At 38.1% G+C, this 17,004-nt stretch overlaps 1 protein-coding gene across 1 annotated transcript; it reads left to right on the top strand.

Moving 5' to 3' along the window:
- Nucleotides 1-5,867: 5,867 nt before the first annotated feature.
- On the top strand, nucleotides 5,868-16,508 carry LOC129274840 (sulfotransferase 1C2A-like). Its single transcript, XM_054911580.2, has 5 exons — nucleotides 5,868-6,113; nucleotides 7,107-7,233; nucleotides 9,405-9,499; nucleotides 13,475-13,673; nucleotides 14,325-16,508. Exons 1-5 carry the CDS (start codon nucleotides 5,868-5,870, stop codon nucleotides 14,429-14,431), a joined length of 774 nt encoding a protein of 257 aa, XP_054767555.2. The 3' UTR covers nucleotides 14,432-16,508.
- The last annotated feature ends 496 nt before the right edge of the window (nucleotides 16,509-17,004 follow it).

Below are 17,004 nucleotides of genomic sequence, written 5' to 3'. Positions count from 1 at the left end.
TATTTTAATTCTATAATTTTACAAAAATTTGTGTTAGCATATGCATGCAGCCCATCGTACCCTACCTCAGCACCGACCGGCCCGGGGCGCCGGCGAGGTCATGCCAGCCTTGGCGCTTGTATACTCAAGAGGCGGTGCTGGATTGTGTAGGCGCATTATGGTGCAGCGAAATTTAGATGAAGACGTATCAACCTCACGTATACTTGTTATCATATTGATATGCAAAGTCATAAAACTATTGTCACCACCATGTAATATTTTATGAAAAATACAGGAACAAGTATTTCATATTTTTAAGCATGATATTTGATGTAAAAACATTTCAAGCAAAAATAATGATAAAGAGGAAATGAAAATAAATCAACTCTACAATTTACTAAAAAAGTGCTCTGAGAGGTTTTCGGTGGTCACAAAATGACTTGGCTAAATCCGGGTGAAATTAGCAGACTGGTTTATTTATGACAGAATTTATTCCTGTTTTACTGAAGATGTACAAAAAAATTGTGACAATAATTTAGTGATATATTATTTTAAGAATGAGGTACATTATTATTCAATTTTTAATGTATTTTTTGTTTTCATTGTTTTAATCTACTATTGTCATAATCTATTAGTTTACCTCTATTTTGCTGTCACTCCGTGAGTGTATTGTATCGGATCATGGTTTCGCTGGCATGACTACCAAATTGTTCGCGCGCTTCATTTGTATGCGCGTATCGAGTGGACCTTCCTAATAGCAACACGCTTGTGTGTTGCTGCCCTCTACGTTCGTTGGAGATTACTAACAAAATGTAGATAAACTAAAAGAATATGACAACACGTGGATTCAAATAATATAAAATAAAATTATATCAACCATGGAATGATAATTTATCTTATTCTAAAAATAAAATTATCACTAAATCATTGTCTTAATCTTTTTTAGACTTCAGTAAACAGGATGAATTCTGTCATGAAATTAAGTAATCTGCTAATTTCACCCCGATTTTGCCACGCTCATTTTGTGACCACATTTAAGCTCCGCCCCTCACTCAGAGAACCATTATAGTGGATTGTAGAGTTGATTTTTTTTCATTTCCTCATTTTCAACATTTTTGTTAGAAAGGTTTTTACATCAAATATCATGCTCAAAAATATGAACTATTAATATGTGTAGTTTTCCTAAAATATCACGTGGTGATGATTATGATTTTATGACTTTTTATATCACTTATGATAACAAAGGTATGTGAGGTTGATACATTTTTTCATCTAAATTTTGCTGCACCACATCAATGCGCCTATACAGCTACACAATCCAGCTCCATGGTGGTTTGACCGTGCATGCATGCCCGCGACCGACGGCGTCCCGGTAGGTTTGGCCGGTTTGCCGGTTGGTGGTATCTGAAATTCTGCATACATGCTTACATAAATTGGTGTAAAATTATAGAATGGAAATAGTACCTGTGATAGACCTTCGTCCCTTGTCCATAATCGATACTCCAGAGCATGGCTCGATACGTAACCGGATAATTTCGGTCTAATATTTAATGTTAGGTCTATGGACTAGATCTAGGTCTATGGCTTAGGGCTTGGCTTTGTAAGCTCGTGTAGTGGCCGTATTCGATCTCCGCTTGATGGATTGAAAAAAAGCTGGGTTGGATTTGTGGATATTACATACTGTATTCATATTTTTAGACTCCAATCTACACTGGAAGTTAAAATTAAGATTCTAACCCTGACCATTTATCGTTGCTCAACTGCCTTAGTGCCACAACAGTGAGAGACCAAGTCCATATCTAGTTTGGTCGATTCGCGTCGAGTATACGGCCATCACTGTTGTTCGAGCAGTACGCGCATGTACCTATATGTGACCGGGGAAGTTTCGGCGCTGTCAGGACAGAATATCAAGGTTTTGGCTCTGGTGTTGCTGGTGTAGTTTTGATAGGGGCAGCGAAATTAAGCGGAGGAACGGTAAATACAATGTCACCAGACTGTGTATTTTAATTGATGTGCAAACTACAAGAAGCATGATTACCTTTTGTCTTAAATTTTTAGCAAAATACATAACATTTTATAAAATAATATATACATTCTTTATTGGAGTTTTCATTATCCATGAAAAATAATAAAATCGAACAAACGAAAAAAAATCAACTCTACAATCTACCCCAATGGTTCTCTGAGTGAGGGGCGGAGCTTAGAGTGGTCACACATCTGAGCGGAGTGGACCTTCCTAATAGCAACACTGATGTGTGTTGCTGCCCTCTACGTTTGCTGGTTGTACATTAGGATGTGATACCAACGCGCATCAACTGCAATGCGCGACAACACAACGCGACATGTGTATTACTATAATCTATTGTGACGTAAATTAATGTACAGGCCATCTATTATAACGTAGAAATTTGTGGCAAAAAGTCTATGGCCCGTATTCTGAAGTTGGATTAACTTAAACTCAGGTTTAAAGTTGATGTTTAAGTATGGATAGCCAATTGTTACGTGAATCTTTAACAGTAGAGATATCATATTTCAGATCATTTGGCTCTCAAATCATTCATAATTGTCTAGGAAGTATAAATAGATGGTTGTCTTCACCATCGATGAATCAGGAAAGAGCACAGTAAACAAAAGAAACATACAACTTAATAAAAATTTTGACACTTTTTGCTTCCCATAATTTCAGCACCGAGTTAGACCATGGTCTAAGTTAACCCGGACTTCAGAATACGGGCCTATGGATTCATAGATATAGGGTTAAGATAAAGTTCACTGGGCTTCTGGCACTGGAAAAGCGCGGAAAGAGACAGAGAAAGAGACGCGGGGGGGGGCGAGGGTCCCGAGACTGTAGATCAGCTTCCCTTCCTTGATTTTGCCATCTGCCTCACGGTCATAAGAGATAGTAACGCAAACATGTCAATCCTTGATGAAATATATATATCTATATATATATATATATTGTAGCCGAACCGACTATAACTCCTGACGAGCTGGTTCGTTTCGGCTGCAGTATACAATCAAATGGTGTAAAGTCTGTCTTTTTCACTTCCTATTATGTTTTAGGAGGGAGATTGTCGTCCGTAAAATTTAATCATCTTTTAAAAACAGTTAGGGTCATGAAATTAATCTTTACAACAGCAATGGTAATTATCACTACTATTTATCCCCGAACAGTGAATAACAATTAAAGATAATTATCTAACATAATCATACAGTTGTAAACATCGTTATTTTTTAGCAAATAGTGCTTAAATTCCTTCTAAAGAAAATACATACGTAATCGATTACAAACGATTACTGAATTTCCTCATGCAACTATAGGTATACATGGATTAAACATTATTCTATGCTCTTCATCGTTCCAAACCATGCTGAACATTAAATAAACCTTTCATTTCGTTACACAACTCCCTCCTTCGAAAAGCTCGGTCCCCGAGCTTACCAATTCAATAACAAAACAGAAATATACCAACATGTACACAAAATAACAAGAAAGTTCGGCTACTAAGAGTCCAATGTTTCATGAATTAAAGTCCAGATCAACAACTTTCAAACGTAGTCGTTTATTAGTCCTTTGAAAACACAGGTGGATAGACTAAGTCTCAATTGTATCAAGCCCTTCTCAATTTCATCACGGATTCCGAATGGGTTTCCGGAGGTCTTCCCTTCTTCGGTCCAACAAACAGCGTGGCTGTACTTCACAACGGTTGCGCGAATGACCAGGTTTTCAGTTCAACACCCTGGCTCCTCTTCATGCGCACCGCCTGTGATCTCTGTCGCTTTCCTCCATCGCTGATCGTCTGGCCTAGATATCTCCTGCCGTCTGGTTTGGATGGTCGTACCTCTTCCGTTTCACTGCCTAGCTGCACAGGACAGACTTTATCATGGTCATACAACCGGCTCTCAGGTGAGACATTACCGAAGTCCTCAAACGATCTTGGCACCGATTCCCGACATTCAACTGGAACATCCTGCACAGTCTCAGCCAATTGGTTCTGCAGCTGCTTCGGCACGCCCGCCAATATGCACCGACCAAATGAATGATCCTCCAGGGATTGCTGTACCACTAAGTCGTTTAGTGCTCCTTGTCTCTTGTTCCTCAAAGTTAGCCGAGATAGAACCCAACTGCTGTCCAATTCTGCAAAAGAAGGAGTTCCTCTCTGATGTTTCAATACTAGCCTGACCAGCTTCGGGATAGTTTTCTCCTGAATTTACGTCATCTGAATCTGGCTCTTCCGATTCCATTTCCAGAAGAAGGTCTTGAATGAGCCTTTTCATTCTCACTTTCCAGATTGGTGTTCCAGTACGGACATGAATTCCGTCGCCATCTCGGGTTACAGCAGGACTGTACCTGGCTTGCTGGTATTCCCACCTTTCATCCACCATCCTTGAGAACACCTCCGCATTCAGAGCAGCTTCTATTGCATCGTCCAGTGATCTTGGTTGCGAGCGGAAAACCCCTTCTCGGATTTTGCAATCTACAATCGCATCTAGAAAGTGCCCCCCTCGCCAACCGGTCTTGTCCGACTTCATCAAATTCAGGATAAGCGAGAGCCGTAATATCTCTAATGCTCTGTCCCAATTTTCTTGTAGGAGGGAGATTGTCAGTCCGTAAAATCTAATCATCTTTTAAAAACAGTTAGGGTCATGAAATAAATATTTACAACAACAGCAATGGTAATTATCACTACTATTTATCCCCGAACAGTGAATAACAATTAAAGATAAATATCTAACATAATCATACAGTTGTAAACATCGTTGTTTCTTAGCAAATAGTGCTTAAATACCTTCTATACGTAATCGACTACAAACGATTGCTGAATTTCCCTATGCAACTATATACATGGATTAAAAATTATTCTATGCTCTTCATCGTTCCAAAACCATGCTGAACTTGAAATAAATCTTTCATTTCGTTTATAATAATAATAATAATAATAATAATTAACATTTATATAGCGCTTAATACAACAGTTTCTAAGCGCATTGGAAAGAGAAAAAAGAAGTAGCAAAATACAGTGAAAGAGAACAGGATATGGAACTAAGAGGACTGCTTAATGAGGTAAGATTTGAGGAGTGTTTTGAAAGATTCGACAGTGGATGCATTACGGATGGAGATGGGGAGATTGTTCCAGAGTTTAGGGGCAAGAGCAGAAAAAGCACGATCGCCATAACGGGTAAAAGTGCGGGGTCCTAGAGATAGTCGAAGGTGAGCAGTAGAAGAAGATCGGAGACGTTGAGTTGTAGAGGATGAGTGACAGAGAGAGATAAGATTTTGAAGGTAGGATGGGGCGAGACCATGGATGATTTTATAGACAAGGAGAAGGAGCTTGAAAATAATTCTATTATGAACCTGAAGCCAATGGAGGGAGTAGAGAATAGGGGTGATATGTTCAAATTTCTTAGTGAGGGTTACCAATCTAGCTGCAGTATTTTGAATTCTTTGAAGGGGGGCTATACTAGATTGAGGTAAACCAGCAAGTAAAGCATTACAATAATCTAAATGGGATGATACAAAGGCATGTACTATACGTTCAGTAGATGATTTATCAAGATACTTTCTTAACTTCCCTATCTTACAAATACCCCATGATGCACAACGACAAACATTTCTGATATGCTGGTTAAGGGTCAAGTTGTTATCAATAATAACTCCAAGATCCCTTACAGTATCTGAACCACTGATATTTCCAGCGAGAAAATCTAAACAAGGTAAATGACCTGAACTCCTAAACCTAGAGAAAACATGCATATATATATATACATTAAAAGACCGTTCTCTGCGTGACCATCTCGTTCGCTCCAAATTGCCGCCTAATCAACCCCCAGATGCACCTGGCACATCTCAATGCGGCAGGCCGAGATGCAATACCTGTCCCTACGTCATGAGGGGAGATGTCATCCAAGGACCCAGAAGAACTTGGCGCGTCAAGGCCTCCTTCAAGTGCACCACCAGAAACGTCGTATATGCTATACGATGCTCTCGCTGCTCTAAGCTTTATATTGGAGAGACCAAACGACGTCTAGCGGACAGAGTAACAGAGCACTTGCGTTCGATCCGACTTAACACACCTGGCCTTCCAGTTGCAACGCATTTCAACCAACCTGGACATTTCATCAACGATCTACAGGTATGCGTTGCCATCCCTTGCGACCGTGAGACGGATCGCAAACTCAAAGAAGAGAAGCTGATCTACAGTCTCGGGACCCTCGCACCCCACGGAATGAATGTGTCTTTCCGCGCCTTCCCAATGCCTGAGACCAAGTGAACTTTTCTTTCTTTACCGATGGATCGATAGACTCTTTTGCCGTTTTTACTCTACGTCGTAATAGTTGCCTGGACTTTACTCATTACGTCACAATATCATCTAACAATGCACCTGTCGCGTTAGTTATGTTGTTGCGCATTATATTTATTGCGCGTTGGTATCATCACCAAATGATGCAACCTGTTTTGGATTTAATAAATTCATCCCTGGAGAAGGTCTATGACCGAAAATTTGGAAGATTATGTCTCCTTACGGCGTTTCTATTAAGTCTTTTTTTGTTTATACATTATATATATATATATATATATATATATATATATATATGTAAATAAATCAGTTTGGTTTAAGAGGACAAGTCCAACAATAACCATTATCTGATTATGTAAATATAAAATCCCCCGGCCCCAAAGTAAAAAAAAAAATACACAACACAAACAAACACGAATTAATACATTCTCCAGGCCTTTCCCCCATAATCACTAGACGTTGAAAAAAAATGAAATCATGAGGAAATAAATAAAGCCGTTGAAAATTAACAAGGATTTAGGTTTTTGAAATGTTGCGTTATTCTTCATATGCAAAATACAAAAAAAAAAAAAAAAAAAAAACAGTAAAAAAACAATCAAACAGTCACGGTGTCACTCTAATACCTCGGTCACATTTGCTCGACGGCGGCCGTACGGCGAGTCGAGAACAGCCGTTTTATTCATTTATATACAAACCACTTGTATGTAGCTGGTACAACTAAAAATATTGAAGCGGCTGTTTTCGACTCGCCGTACGGCCGCCGTAGGGCAAATGTGACCGAGGTATAAGTCTCTCTATACTAACGTGATTGAGATGCTTCAATTTCAGGTGATTTACGTAGCCAGAAACCCGAAGGATACGGCTGTCTCCTACTACCATTTCTGTCGTTATATTCCGATACTTCCGACGTATGAATCATGGGATGTTTTCTTTGAGGAGTTTCTTGCCAATAGGGGTAAGTCTTTCTAAAATGGGATGTGACACCCATCAATATTTGAAGATTCGTGGTGTAGTGGTTCTGACTCTCGCCTTGAAAACAGAGGGTCGTATGTTCGGAACCCACCGCGGTCTAACATCCTTTGGCAAGGCGTTAATCCACACTTTACCACTCTCGACCCAGGTGCTAAATGGGTACCCGGTAGGATGTTAAAGCCTATGTAGTATGCCTAGCAATTGAGTCTTGGAACTCTTGTTAGAATGCTCCCCATGGAGTGTAGAAGGTGCATATATTGCATGCGGGCATGCAAGGATCTGATGACCGGGGTAATAATATGCTGTAAAGAGCTTTGGGCCATTATGGGAAGAGCGCTATATAAAAAGTAGCCATTATTATCATTATTATCAATATTTAAAAGCAATGGATAAAGCAACAATGTGCTCTTTTGAGTTCACCGAGAACACTTCAAAAATACCCCCAAAGATCAAGAGCGCACAAGTTCCAAAAAATTTCTCTTATGTGTACATGTGGTGTCTTACGTCTTAGTATGGCCAATATACCGTTTAATCGTGTCATGTGTCTATGCATTTTATTATTATTATTATTATTATTATTAATGATCCCACCTGGTGCATAGGTGGATCCAGGGGGGGGGGGGCCGAGGGGCCCACCCCCCCCCACCCCCCCCTATTGGAGGAGCAAAAAAAAGAAAATAGGGGGAAAGAAAGAAAAAAAGAAGGGGAAAGAAAGGAGGAAAAAAGAAGACGAAAAATAAGAGGAGGGAGACGAGTGAATAAAATAAAGTCAGGGGAAGACTTGGAAAATGTTTTGAAAATATATATTTCATGTCACTTTTTAAAATTTTCGCTCGCTCTTCGCGCTTGCATAGCCTGTTCGATGAGATACATATCTTACTCAATATATAGGCTGATATGTAGCTTAAAATATCAAGTTTTGAAGTCAATACATATTTCAGCTCGGACAGGCTTATTACATTAATAAAATGATAATAAAGTTTTTATGAATTCTAAACTAAATTGTCCCTTTTTCAGAAAGGAATTTCGACAAGTTTCATATCGCCCTTAGGAAGAGGAATAGGAAGATAGTCATCATCTTCATATAATGACAAAATGTCCTTAGGCCTAGGAATGTCCAGGTTCGAGGTCAAAATAACAATAAAAAAAATCAGCTCGCGCTTAATTCGCACTCGCATCATTTATTAAGTGCTATCCACATACACTTTACAATTTCCGTACACAGTGCCTTAGATAGTGCTTAAATTAATCTTTATAATACCGGAATATCAAATATTTTCCGCTCGCGCTTCTTGCTCGCATTATTGATTTTCATGATAAAAAATGAAATGTATTCAGAATGCCCAGATTCTGTCTAACTCTAAAACACGCACACATATGTTTATTGAGATACGCAGATTGATCTTTATTCAAAACGTGCTAAAATTATCCAGTTTGCGCTCGCATTATTAATGTAGGAACTTCCCTTTTCAAGATTTAAAAAACATGAATAGAGTGTCCCATTTTTAAGTCAGTCTGAAATCTATTTTTTCCGCTCGCACTTTGCGCGCGCACCAATTGTTTAGTTTTATACCTATACCGTTTATTTCAAAAAGTGCTTAGAATGTCATTCTTTAGGTCGGAATATCAAAAAATTCAGCTCGCGCTTCGCGCTCGCATTCTCTAAAAGTTGAAATTTGTATCGTCTTAATGGCTAACTGCAAATTGTCCTTAACAGGTCCCTTTTCGATCAAGCCAGAACCCATATTAAAAATTTGTGCTCGCGCTTCGCGCTGGCAGTAATTATCTAGTTACATACGCATCTTGTTGAGGTTCACAAACATTGCCCATAATATTAAATTTTCAGGAAAAAATACATGAAATTCCAAAAATGTTCAGCTCGCGCTTCGCGCTTGCACTATTCAAATAGGGCCTATGAGATTATTACTTTTGTATGTTGTTTTATATGAATAAAGCTAAGAAATGACTGTTAGGACATCGGCGTTTTGCACCGGCCCCCAATTTTTCACGACCAAGAAAATGGGAAGAAAAGGAAAGGGATTAGTGAAATATATACCTATAATTTTTCAAATGTTATGTCAAAATCTATCACAAACTATGATGTGTGAAAAAATGGGTTAGTTTTTTCAAACTGGTTCTCGTTTCTCCCAACAGCTCCTCAAGGATCCTGGTTTGAAAACGTGTTACCATGGTGGAGGAAGAGAAATCATCCTAATGTTCTCTTTCTCAAGTACGAAGATATGAAGAAGGTAGGCTTTATCTGTTATTAAAAAAACGAAATAATTTGAGAAAAGTCTTAATTGGATCAGAAAATAGGTCTCTTTTTATTCTTGTTGCCCCATTCTGACGATGTTTTCTAGGTACGCCACTGGTAATGTGATTTTTTTTTTAATGAATAGACCCTATGCGTTGACATCATTGCAGCGCCATCTTAGAGGCTGAATCCATTGCCTTGCATGTGTTGGTGAAACGCAGCTGGTTGTTGTTGTTGAATATGATGGCGCTCTTCAATCTCTCCAGATTATACGCGCCGATGCACGTTTTCCAATATCTTCTGAAAGAGGGCGCTTTGAGATTATGTTATGTGCATAATGTCTATTTTTTCCTAGTAGAAAATGACTGTGTTCTCCTTAAGACAGGAGAATAGTAAGATATGAGTATTATTTGCATCTAGCTGATTACTAGCTTGGTTTACTCATCATTTAATAAAAAGTAGATTGTCATCATTAAAACAAGCGAAACTGACTCTAAGAGCCCGTAGCACAAAGCTTAGCCATGATCGTAGAACATTTTTTTTACGATTAATTGCATTGACTACAATGTACAATCAATTTTGAATTTTTTAAACAAGTGCACACCTAGTTACAAATAATGCATATAGCATTTCCATGAAAGGATAAAAGAGCATTGTAGATTAAATGCCTCGCTCACGGGCATAGGTGCCGCAGCCGGGGATCGAACCCCGGACTTTCCATGTATAGCGACGCGCCTTAGACCACTCGGCCACGACACCTCCATCAAGAATACGATCGATTGCTTAAGGCCTGGTCACACCGCCCGAGCGTTGTTGGAGCGGTCGTGGAGCGGAGAGAAAAAATCATCACCGCTCGCTACCGTTCACCACCGTTTAACCAAAGTTGGCCTCTGTTAAGGCAACGCCGAATACGCTCGGCCACCGCTTATGGTCCCTCCTACCGCTCCGAAAGTTTTGAGCTACTCAAAATATTGCGAGCGGTGAGGAGCGGGCAATTTTCCGCTCCAGCAAAGTTGACTACAGCTCTAACAACGACTAGTCAAAGTTTGGCACCGCTAGACGAAAGTTCGTGAACGCTTGGGTCCGCTAGGCCAACGCAGAAATCTTGAACGCTGGACAACCGCTGCTTCGCCAGCGTTGCCCGGCCGGTGATTAAACGGTTCACAAACTTTGGTGGAGCGGTTGTAAGCGTTTTCCGAGCAGACACGGGATTGCTGGAACGGTGCTGGGCGTTAAAGTAGCGATCCATTGTGGTGATGAACCTTGGTTTAGCGTTGGTATGGAGGTGTCGGAGCGGTACCAGAATTTGGCTATAAATACGGGTAGAAATGAATAAGGAGCTCATTTGGAATTGAAATGGGCTGATAATCCATGTTTTTTGCATTTACATGAGAAACGTTTTGATTTCCGTGGATTTCCGTTTAAATTCTATCATCATCATTTCGCTCGGTGTCTAAGCTTTAAGTTGATACCAAATTTAGCTGCCCGTTTTTATGTTAGAGCCGATTTTACTTGAGACATCACCCCAAAAACCTGTTAAGAAACGGTCATTTTTATACCGTGCAGTCATCGCAGCGCACCGTGTGGGGTGTACATTGTCGTTAATTTTTGCAATTTTGCACGACGGGGACGATTCCCCTTCCATTCCATGAAATTCCGGGCATAATGTAAACAAAATAAAGGTTGATAACGCATATGAGGGCTCCCCAGCCCTCTTCCAGAGATAAAAGTTACTTGTAGAATAATTTTAGCCAAAAACCCTCATCATAGTAAAACATTCGTTGTGTTACATACTCTGCGTTTTAACCAAGTCTACACAGCTTGATAAAGCACGGTTAATATTTTTCAGATTTTAAAGTATTTTTTTAATCTAATGATCGTTTTGATGCCATAAAATTATTTTCAGGATCTCATACACACCTTTTAGGCATGTGAGAAGCATAAACCAACATTCACTCTGATCAATCTTAAAGTAACACATAACACAAAGTTTATATACTTTACATTGTTTAGCGTAATTTTTCTTTTCACGGATAGGTTTTAAGCAGCCAATCAAAATTTGGTATCAAGGTGACGTCATATAGGCTTTAAATTATGTTCAGTCGATTCTACGCCAAAAATTACCCCTAATCTACTTGTTAAAGTAAAAATATAACACGGAAAATAATTTTGGCGCACTTTCAACTCATTCTGGCCCACTCTGTGACGCCCGCATGCGCAGAACTCCGCTTATTCAACATTCGAGTCACCGCTAAACCAACGCTCGCGACCGCTCGCCACCAACGCTAAAGCTACGCTGGCTTGAGCGGTGCACCGCTAAGGCAACGCCCATGTTTTCGATTTTTTCCCCAATTTTGTGAGCGGTGACGAGCGTTGTCGAAATTCGACCCTCTCTCCCTACCGCTCCAAGACCGCTCCAACAACGCTCGGGCGGTGTGACCAGGCCTTTACCTTTGTCACAGTGTTACGGGGCCTAGACTGACAAAAGCTTTACTCTAATTGTATCCCCCGAACAGAGTTTGGAGGATACTATCGACTATGGATTTGGCCTCGTCGCGCCGCGTCCACCGCCGCCGCCGCAGAGATTTCCTTGTGAGCGGCATTTCTTCTCCGATCATCTTCAAATTTGGCATGAAGGTCAATTATCGTATAGCAAAGCCGCCTATCGATTTTGGTGTGGGCGGAGACATCGTTGCTATGGTAACAAGAGTTTTTGTGGAAATAGCAGAGATGTCCTTGCGAGCCCTCTACCAGCTGCATTTGTTCTCCGATCATCTTTGAATGTGGCATGAAGGTCCATTATAGTAAAGCAAAGCCGCCTATTGATTTTGGTGTTGGTGGAGACACCGTTGCCAAGGTAACAAGAGTTTTTTGTGGAAATAGCAGAGATGTCCTTGTGAGCGCTCTACCAGCTGCATTTCTTTTCCGATCATCTTTGAATGTGACATGAAGGTCCATTATGGTAAAGCAAAGCCGCCTAATGATTTTCGAGTGGGTGAAGACATGGTTGCCATGGTAACCATATTTTTGTGGAAAATTTGGTAAAACCTGTTACTTCTGCTTTTTCTCAGTTTGTCATAATAGTTGGCACACAAGCAATATTAGAAGGTGAAGCGAAGATGCCTATCATTTTTGGTGGGGGTCTTAAGGTTAGGTTTACAAAATATATCCAGATTATTCTATAATTGTATTCCCCAACAGGTGAAACTGGACAATACGTTTGGTTTTGCAGAGTCACGCTGCTACGTCATATTTTTGTCATCAAATTTGGTACCCACAGGCAAAGTGTGGGCAGGGTCATTGTCGCCATGATGATTGTATTTATTTGTCAAATTTCTGTGTGACCTCTGTATATCGCAATGACGGATGACGCGGTGGGTGCGGGGGATACATGTGCTCGGCCGCGCGACCCGCCGAGCATCACTATTTTTTTTTGGAAATACTGTTTATTAAATCCAATCAGTTCAAATCATACAAAATAATGGTACATTGCAAATGTTACAATATACATGGGTATACATCTAGCAATACGCGGTTTATAAAGGAAAATAATTATTCATAATACTGTACTGTTTAAATAAAATATTGTACAGAAATCATATAATTAACATATCCCTATTACAGGTGGTTGATTTATTCATAAAATTAATAAAAAATCAGCCAATCCTAACCAATTAAACAAAAATGACAAGGTATGTTTTGGTAGTTATGTAACCCCCCAATATTTCTTGCTTAATGATTAATGTAACTGAATGAAAATTATAATATAAAAAGAAAGGATTGAGAGTATCCACTTCACGCACCTACATGCACACAGACGAACACCCCAACACACTCACCCCCGCCCTCCCCCACATACAGACATACACAAGGCAAAAAAATAATAATTATAATAAATGGGTTGGTTGGAGTCAGTTTCGTTTGTATTAACTGACTTCAGATTACGAATATCATTTCAAACGAATTTCAGGATCTTACTGGAGCCGTACGACAGATAGCCGAATTCATGGGGAAGTCCCCCTCTGATGACGTCATCGCTAAAATCGCAGAAGCTTCGACGTTCAAGGCAATGAAGAACAACCCTGCATCAAATCCCGATACTCTGATAATGGCGGATATAGAGCAGGCTGGAATGGAAAAACCAAAAGACAAATCATTCATGAGGAAAGGTAAAAGCTACAAGTCAAGTTAACATATAACTGTAACTAAAAATATTTGAATATAATATTTAACTATTGATAAATTTGAAAAATATTATATATTCTAAATAATGTCACTACAATGCCTAATGACCTGTGCACCTGCCACGTTCCTCTTTTCATTTTCGGATTTGCTCCTCCCTTCTCTCCATCCCTCTGTCATTTGCCTCCCTTTTCCCCTCTTATTATAATTTTATGATTACTATTTTTGATTATCATTATTATTATTTTTACCATAGTAATTATTATCTAAATTACTTTCTATTTTTTTTTGTCGCTTATTCGCTTTATTTTGCTATTTTGTAGAATACTTATTTTAAGTTCGTTTTTCTTTCGTCTCTTGTATATAGGTTATGCTAATTGAAAGCATTGAAACTAAGTTTAGGGACTTTACTTTTATACAAGCTCTGCTTTTCTTTGCAAGTCCCTCCGTTCAATCAATTTATCTTCAATATTTGTTATGAAATGTCATTGAACTGTATGTATTATTTTGAACGTATACTTGTTTTGTTACTTCGATCATATTATCTTTCTTAAAGAGAACGAGAAAACAATAAGAATAACTCATCTTCTGTGTTAGCTTAATGTTTTTTTCTTTATTTATTTTTATTTAATCACCAGGTGTGGTAGGAGACTGGAAGAATTATTTCACTGATGACCAAAATAAACGATTTGACGAACTATATGAGAAGGAAATGGCGGGATCTGGACTTGAATTCGAATTTTAGGATTGCTCTTAGGAAAAAATTTCAATCAGTTCCATATTCAACATCGATGATAGAGCATATCGAAGTATCATTGTGATTTTTTATTGAATAAAAATAGCTGCATGTTGATAGGCATTATGTATTTTCCATAACAGTATTTATAAATTTTTCCCCTTCAAATTACACACACACACACACACATATATATATATATATACATTGTGAAAGAAATTAATATAGAGAATAATGGTAGGCATAGCTCGATCATTTTCACAACATATTTGAATAAAAATAGTTCCGAAAGCTTATGTGCGTGCATAATGTCTCACATGTTATGATAATATCATGTGTATATTATATACCGGTATATATCGGTTTTGTGAATTTGATTTCTGATATAACAGCTGTAGGTCAGCATAAGATTTCTTTCACTTTTTTTTTCATTTTGCCGTCCTGCAAAAACCATAAATGTTTGCATTCTTTCAAATAAGAAATGTACTCTGTGAACTGTGAATACTATTTTTTCGAGATAATAATGCATGAAGACAGTAATATCGGATTAAAAAAAGTAGCTTGACAAGTGTGTAATTTTAATCGTGCAGAAAAATCTTGTATTTTTATATTGGTAATTTTTTTTTTTATGTCATGATTCATGCCCTTCTGTGTATTATTTTCTTAAAGGACAAGTCCACCCCAACAAAAAGTTTATTTGAATAAAAAGAGAAAAATCCAACAAACAAAACACTGAAAATTTCATCAAAATCGGATTTAAAATAAGAAATTTATAATATTTTTAAGTTTCGCTTAATTTCACAAAACAGTTATATGCACATCCTGGTCGGTATGCAAATGAGAAGACTGATGACATCATCCATTCATTATTTCTTTTGTATTTATTATATGAAATATGAAATATTCTAATGTTCTCCTCATAGTCAAGTGAAACAACAATAATTTCTCCATGAACATATGGAATTAGCATTGTTTAATACTATATGGTTCAGTCAAGTTGGTCCATATTGTCAAATTGGTAAAAAATGAAATATTTTATAATTCAAACAATAAAAAACAAAAGAAATAGTGAGTGAAGGACATCATCGACTGTCTCATTTGCATGTCATTGAGTTGTGCATATCACTGTTTATATGAAAAATAAGCGAAACTTTGAAATGTCATAACTTTCTTATTTTACATCCGATTTTGATGAAATTCTAAGCATTCCGCTAGTGTGATTTTTCTCTATTTATTCAAATCAGCATTTTTCTGGGAAGGACTTGACCTTTAATGAGACATGTTCAAGAGGTATGTACACAATTTCAAAATGCTCCGCTACCAATGTCAATAGATCAATATGATTCGGCATACGGCTTTGCGCTCGCATTATTCATTTAATGAGATAGCCATTAAACATGTTAAAATGTCAACTTAGCAGATGAATATATATTTTAGCTCACGCTTCACGCTTGCTTTATTTTTTTTACGAGATATGCCACAGGACAATGCCTAAAAAGTGCACCCTTCTTGGGTCAAAAGCTCAAATCTAGTGAGATTCGTATCATGTTCATGAATTTCCAGTCATTCCGTATCACTTTCAAATTCCTGCGTTTCAATACCTACAACAAAGTACACAAAAAGCTGGTTATGTCGTCTAAACAAGCCTTGGAATACCCGATAACTGGATGTTTTTTTGAGGAACTCAGCTCTCCCACTCTTGATAAACTGTTCTGGAAGACAGCATGCTGTCTAATTATGCATTAACAAAGAATCTGTGAAATTGTGTACGATCGATTTATTTTCATTGTTGAATACTAAATACGAAAAAATCAAATAATGGAAAGATGATGTTGCGCTTACCTTAATGAAAAATACCTGAATTTTAAAAGAAATCCAAGTAGTCAAGTTTGGAATAAGATCTCCCCCTGTCAAATCAAACAGGCTGGGAGCCAAGCTGTTTCCAAGAGAGCCGTAAGACGTTTTCTCATTTGATTACTAAGCTTCACACATTAGATTATATAATCATACAATGCAATCGTGTTTTGTTTTGTTTTTACTTTAAAATTACTTTTTTGTACTTGTATGTAATATATATAGAATTCTATTTTTCGTGATTTATGTCATTCTAAATTTTATGTACATGGGTTATGGATGTGTATGAGTGCGCGTGTGTGTAAAGGCGACCGCACACCTTACGATTGTTCTGCGACCCGATTTAAGAATAAAATATAGTAGAATTTGATGCTAATATTGAGACTTGGAATATCTTACTGTGTAATGTTCTAAATCATCCTACGAATACCTATGTTCAAATCTGCGACTATGTTATCATCCTTCTTAGAATAAAAGCGAATTTGATATCTAGTCGTAATGACGTCACAGCAGTCGTACGATCGGCACCGATTTGAAACTAATTTGGCCTTTACTCCAAAATAAAGGCTTGCAATCTTGTATTAGTATTCTTTCAATTGATTTTAACCTCAAATAAAATGATATGTTCCATTCACATTTTCAGAAAATGAGCAAAATGCGATTTGTTCCAAAATCGGATCGCAAACAGTCGTATAACATGTGTGCGGTGGCCTTAAGGAATAGATAGA

The sequence above is a fragment of the Lytechinus pictus genome, chromosome 13 (genome assembly GCF_037042905.1).
Source record: "Lytechinus pictus isolate F3 Inbred chromosome 13, Lp3.0, whole genome shotgun sequence".
NCBI classification, from domain to species: domain Eukaryota; kingdom Metazoa; phylum Echinodermata; class Echinoidea; order Temnopleuroida; family Toxopneustidae; genus Lytechinus; species Lytechinus pictus.
This window is presented reverse-complemented; position numbering and strand designations above follow the sequence as displayed.

Excerpts from the sequence above, each read along its gene's own strand:
- LOC129274840 (XM_054911580.2), top strand. The coding sequence starts at position 5,868 with ATGAGGGGAGATGTCATCCAAGGACCCAGAAGAACTTGGCGCGTCAAG. Across the intron at positions 6,114-7,106 it reads ATTTCATCAACGATCTACAG|GTGATTTACGTAGCCAGAAA; the intron begins GTATGCGTTGCC and ends CTTCAATTTCAG. Across the intron at positions 7,234-9,404 it reads GGAGTTTCTTGCCAATAGGG|CTCCTCAAGGATCCTGGTTT; the intron begins GTAAGTCTTTCT and ends TTCTCCCAACAG.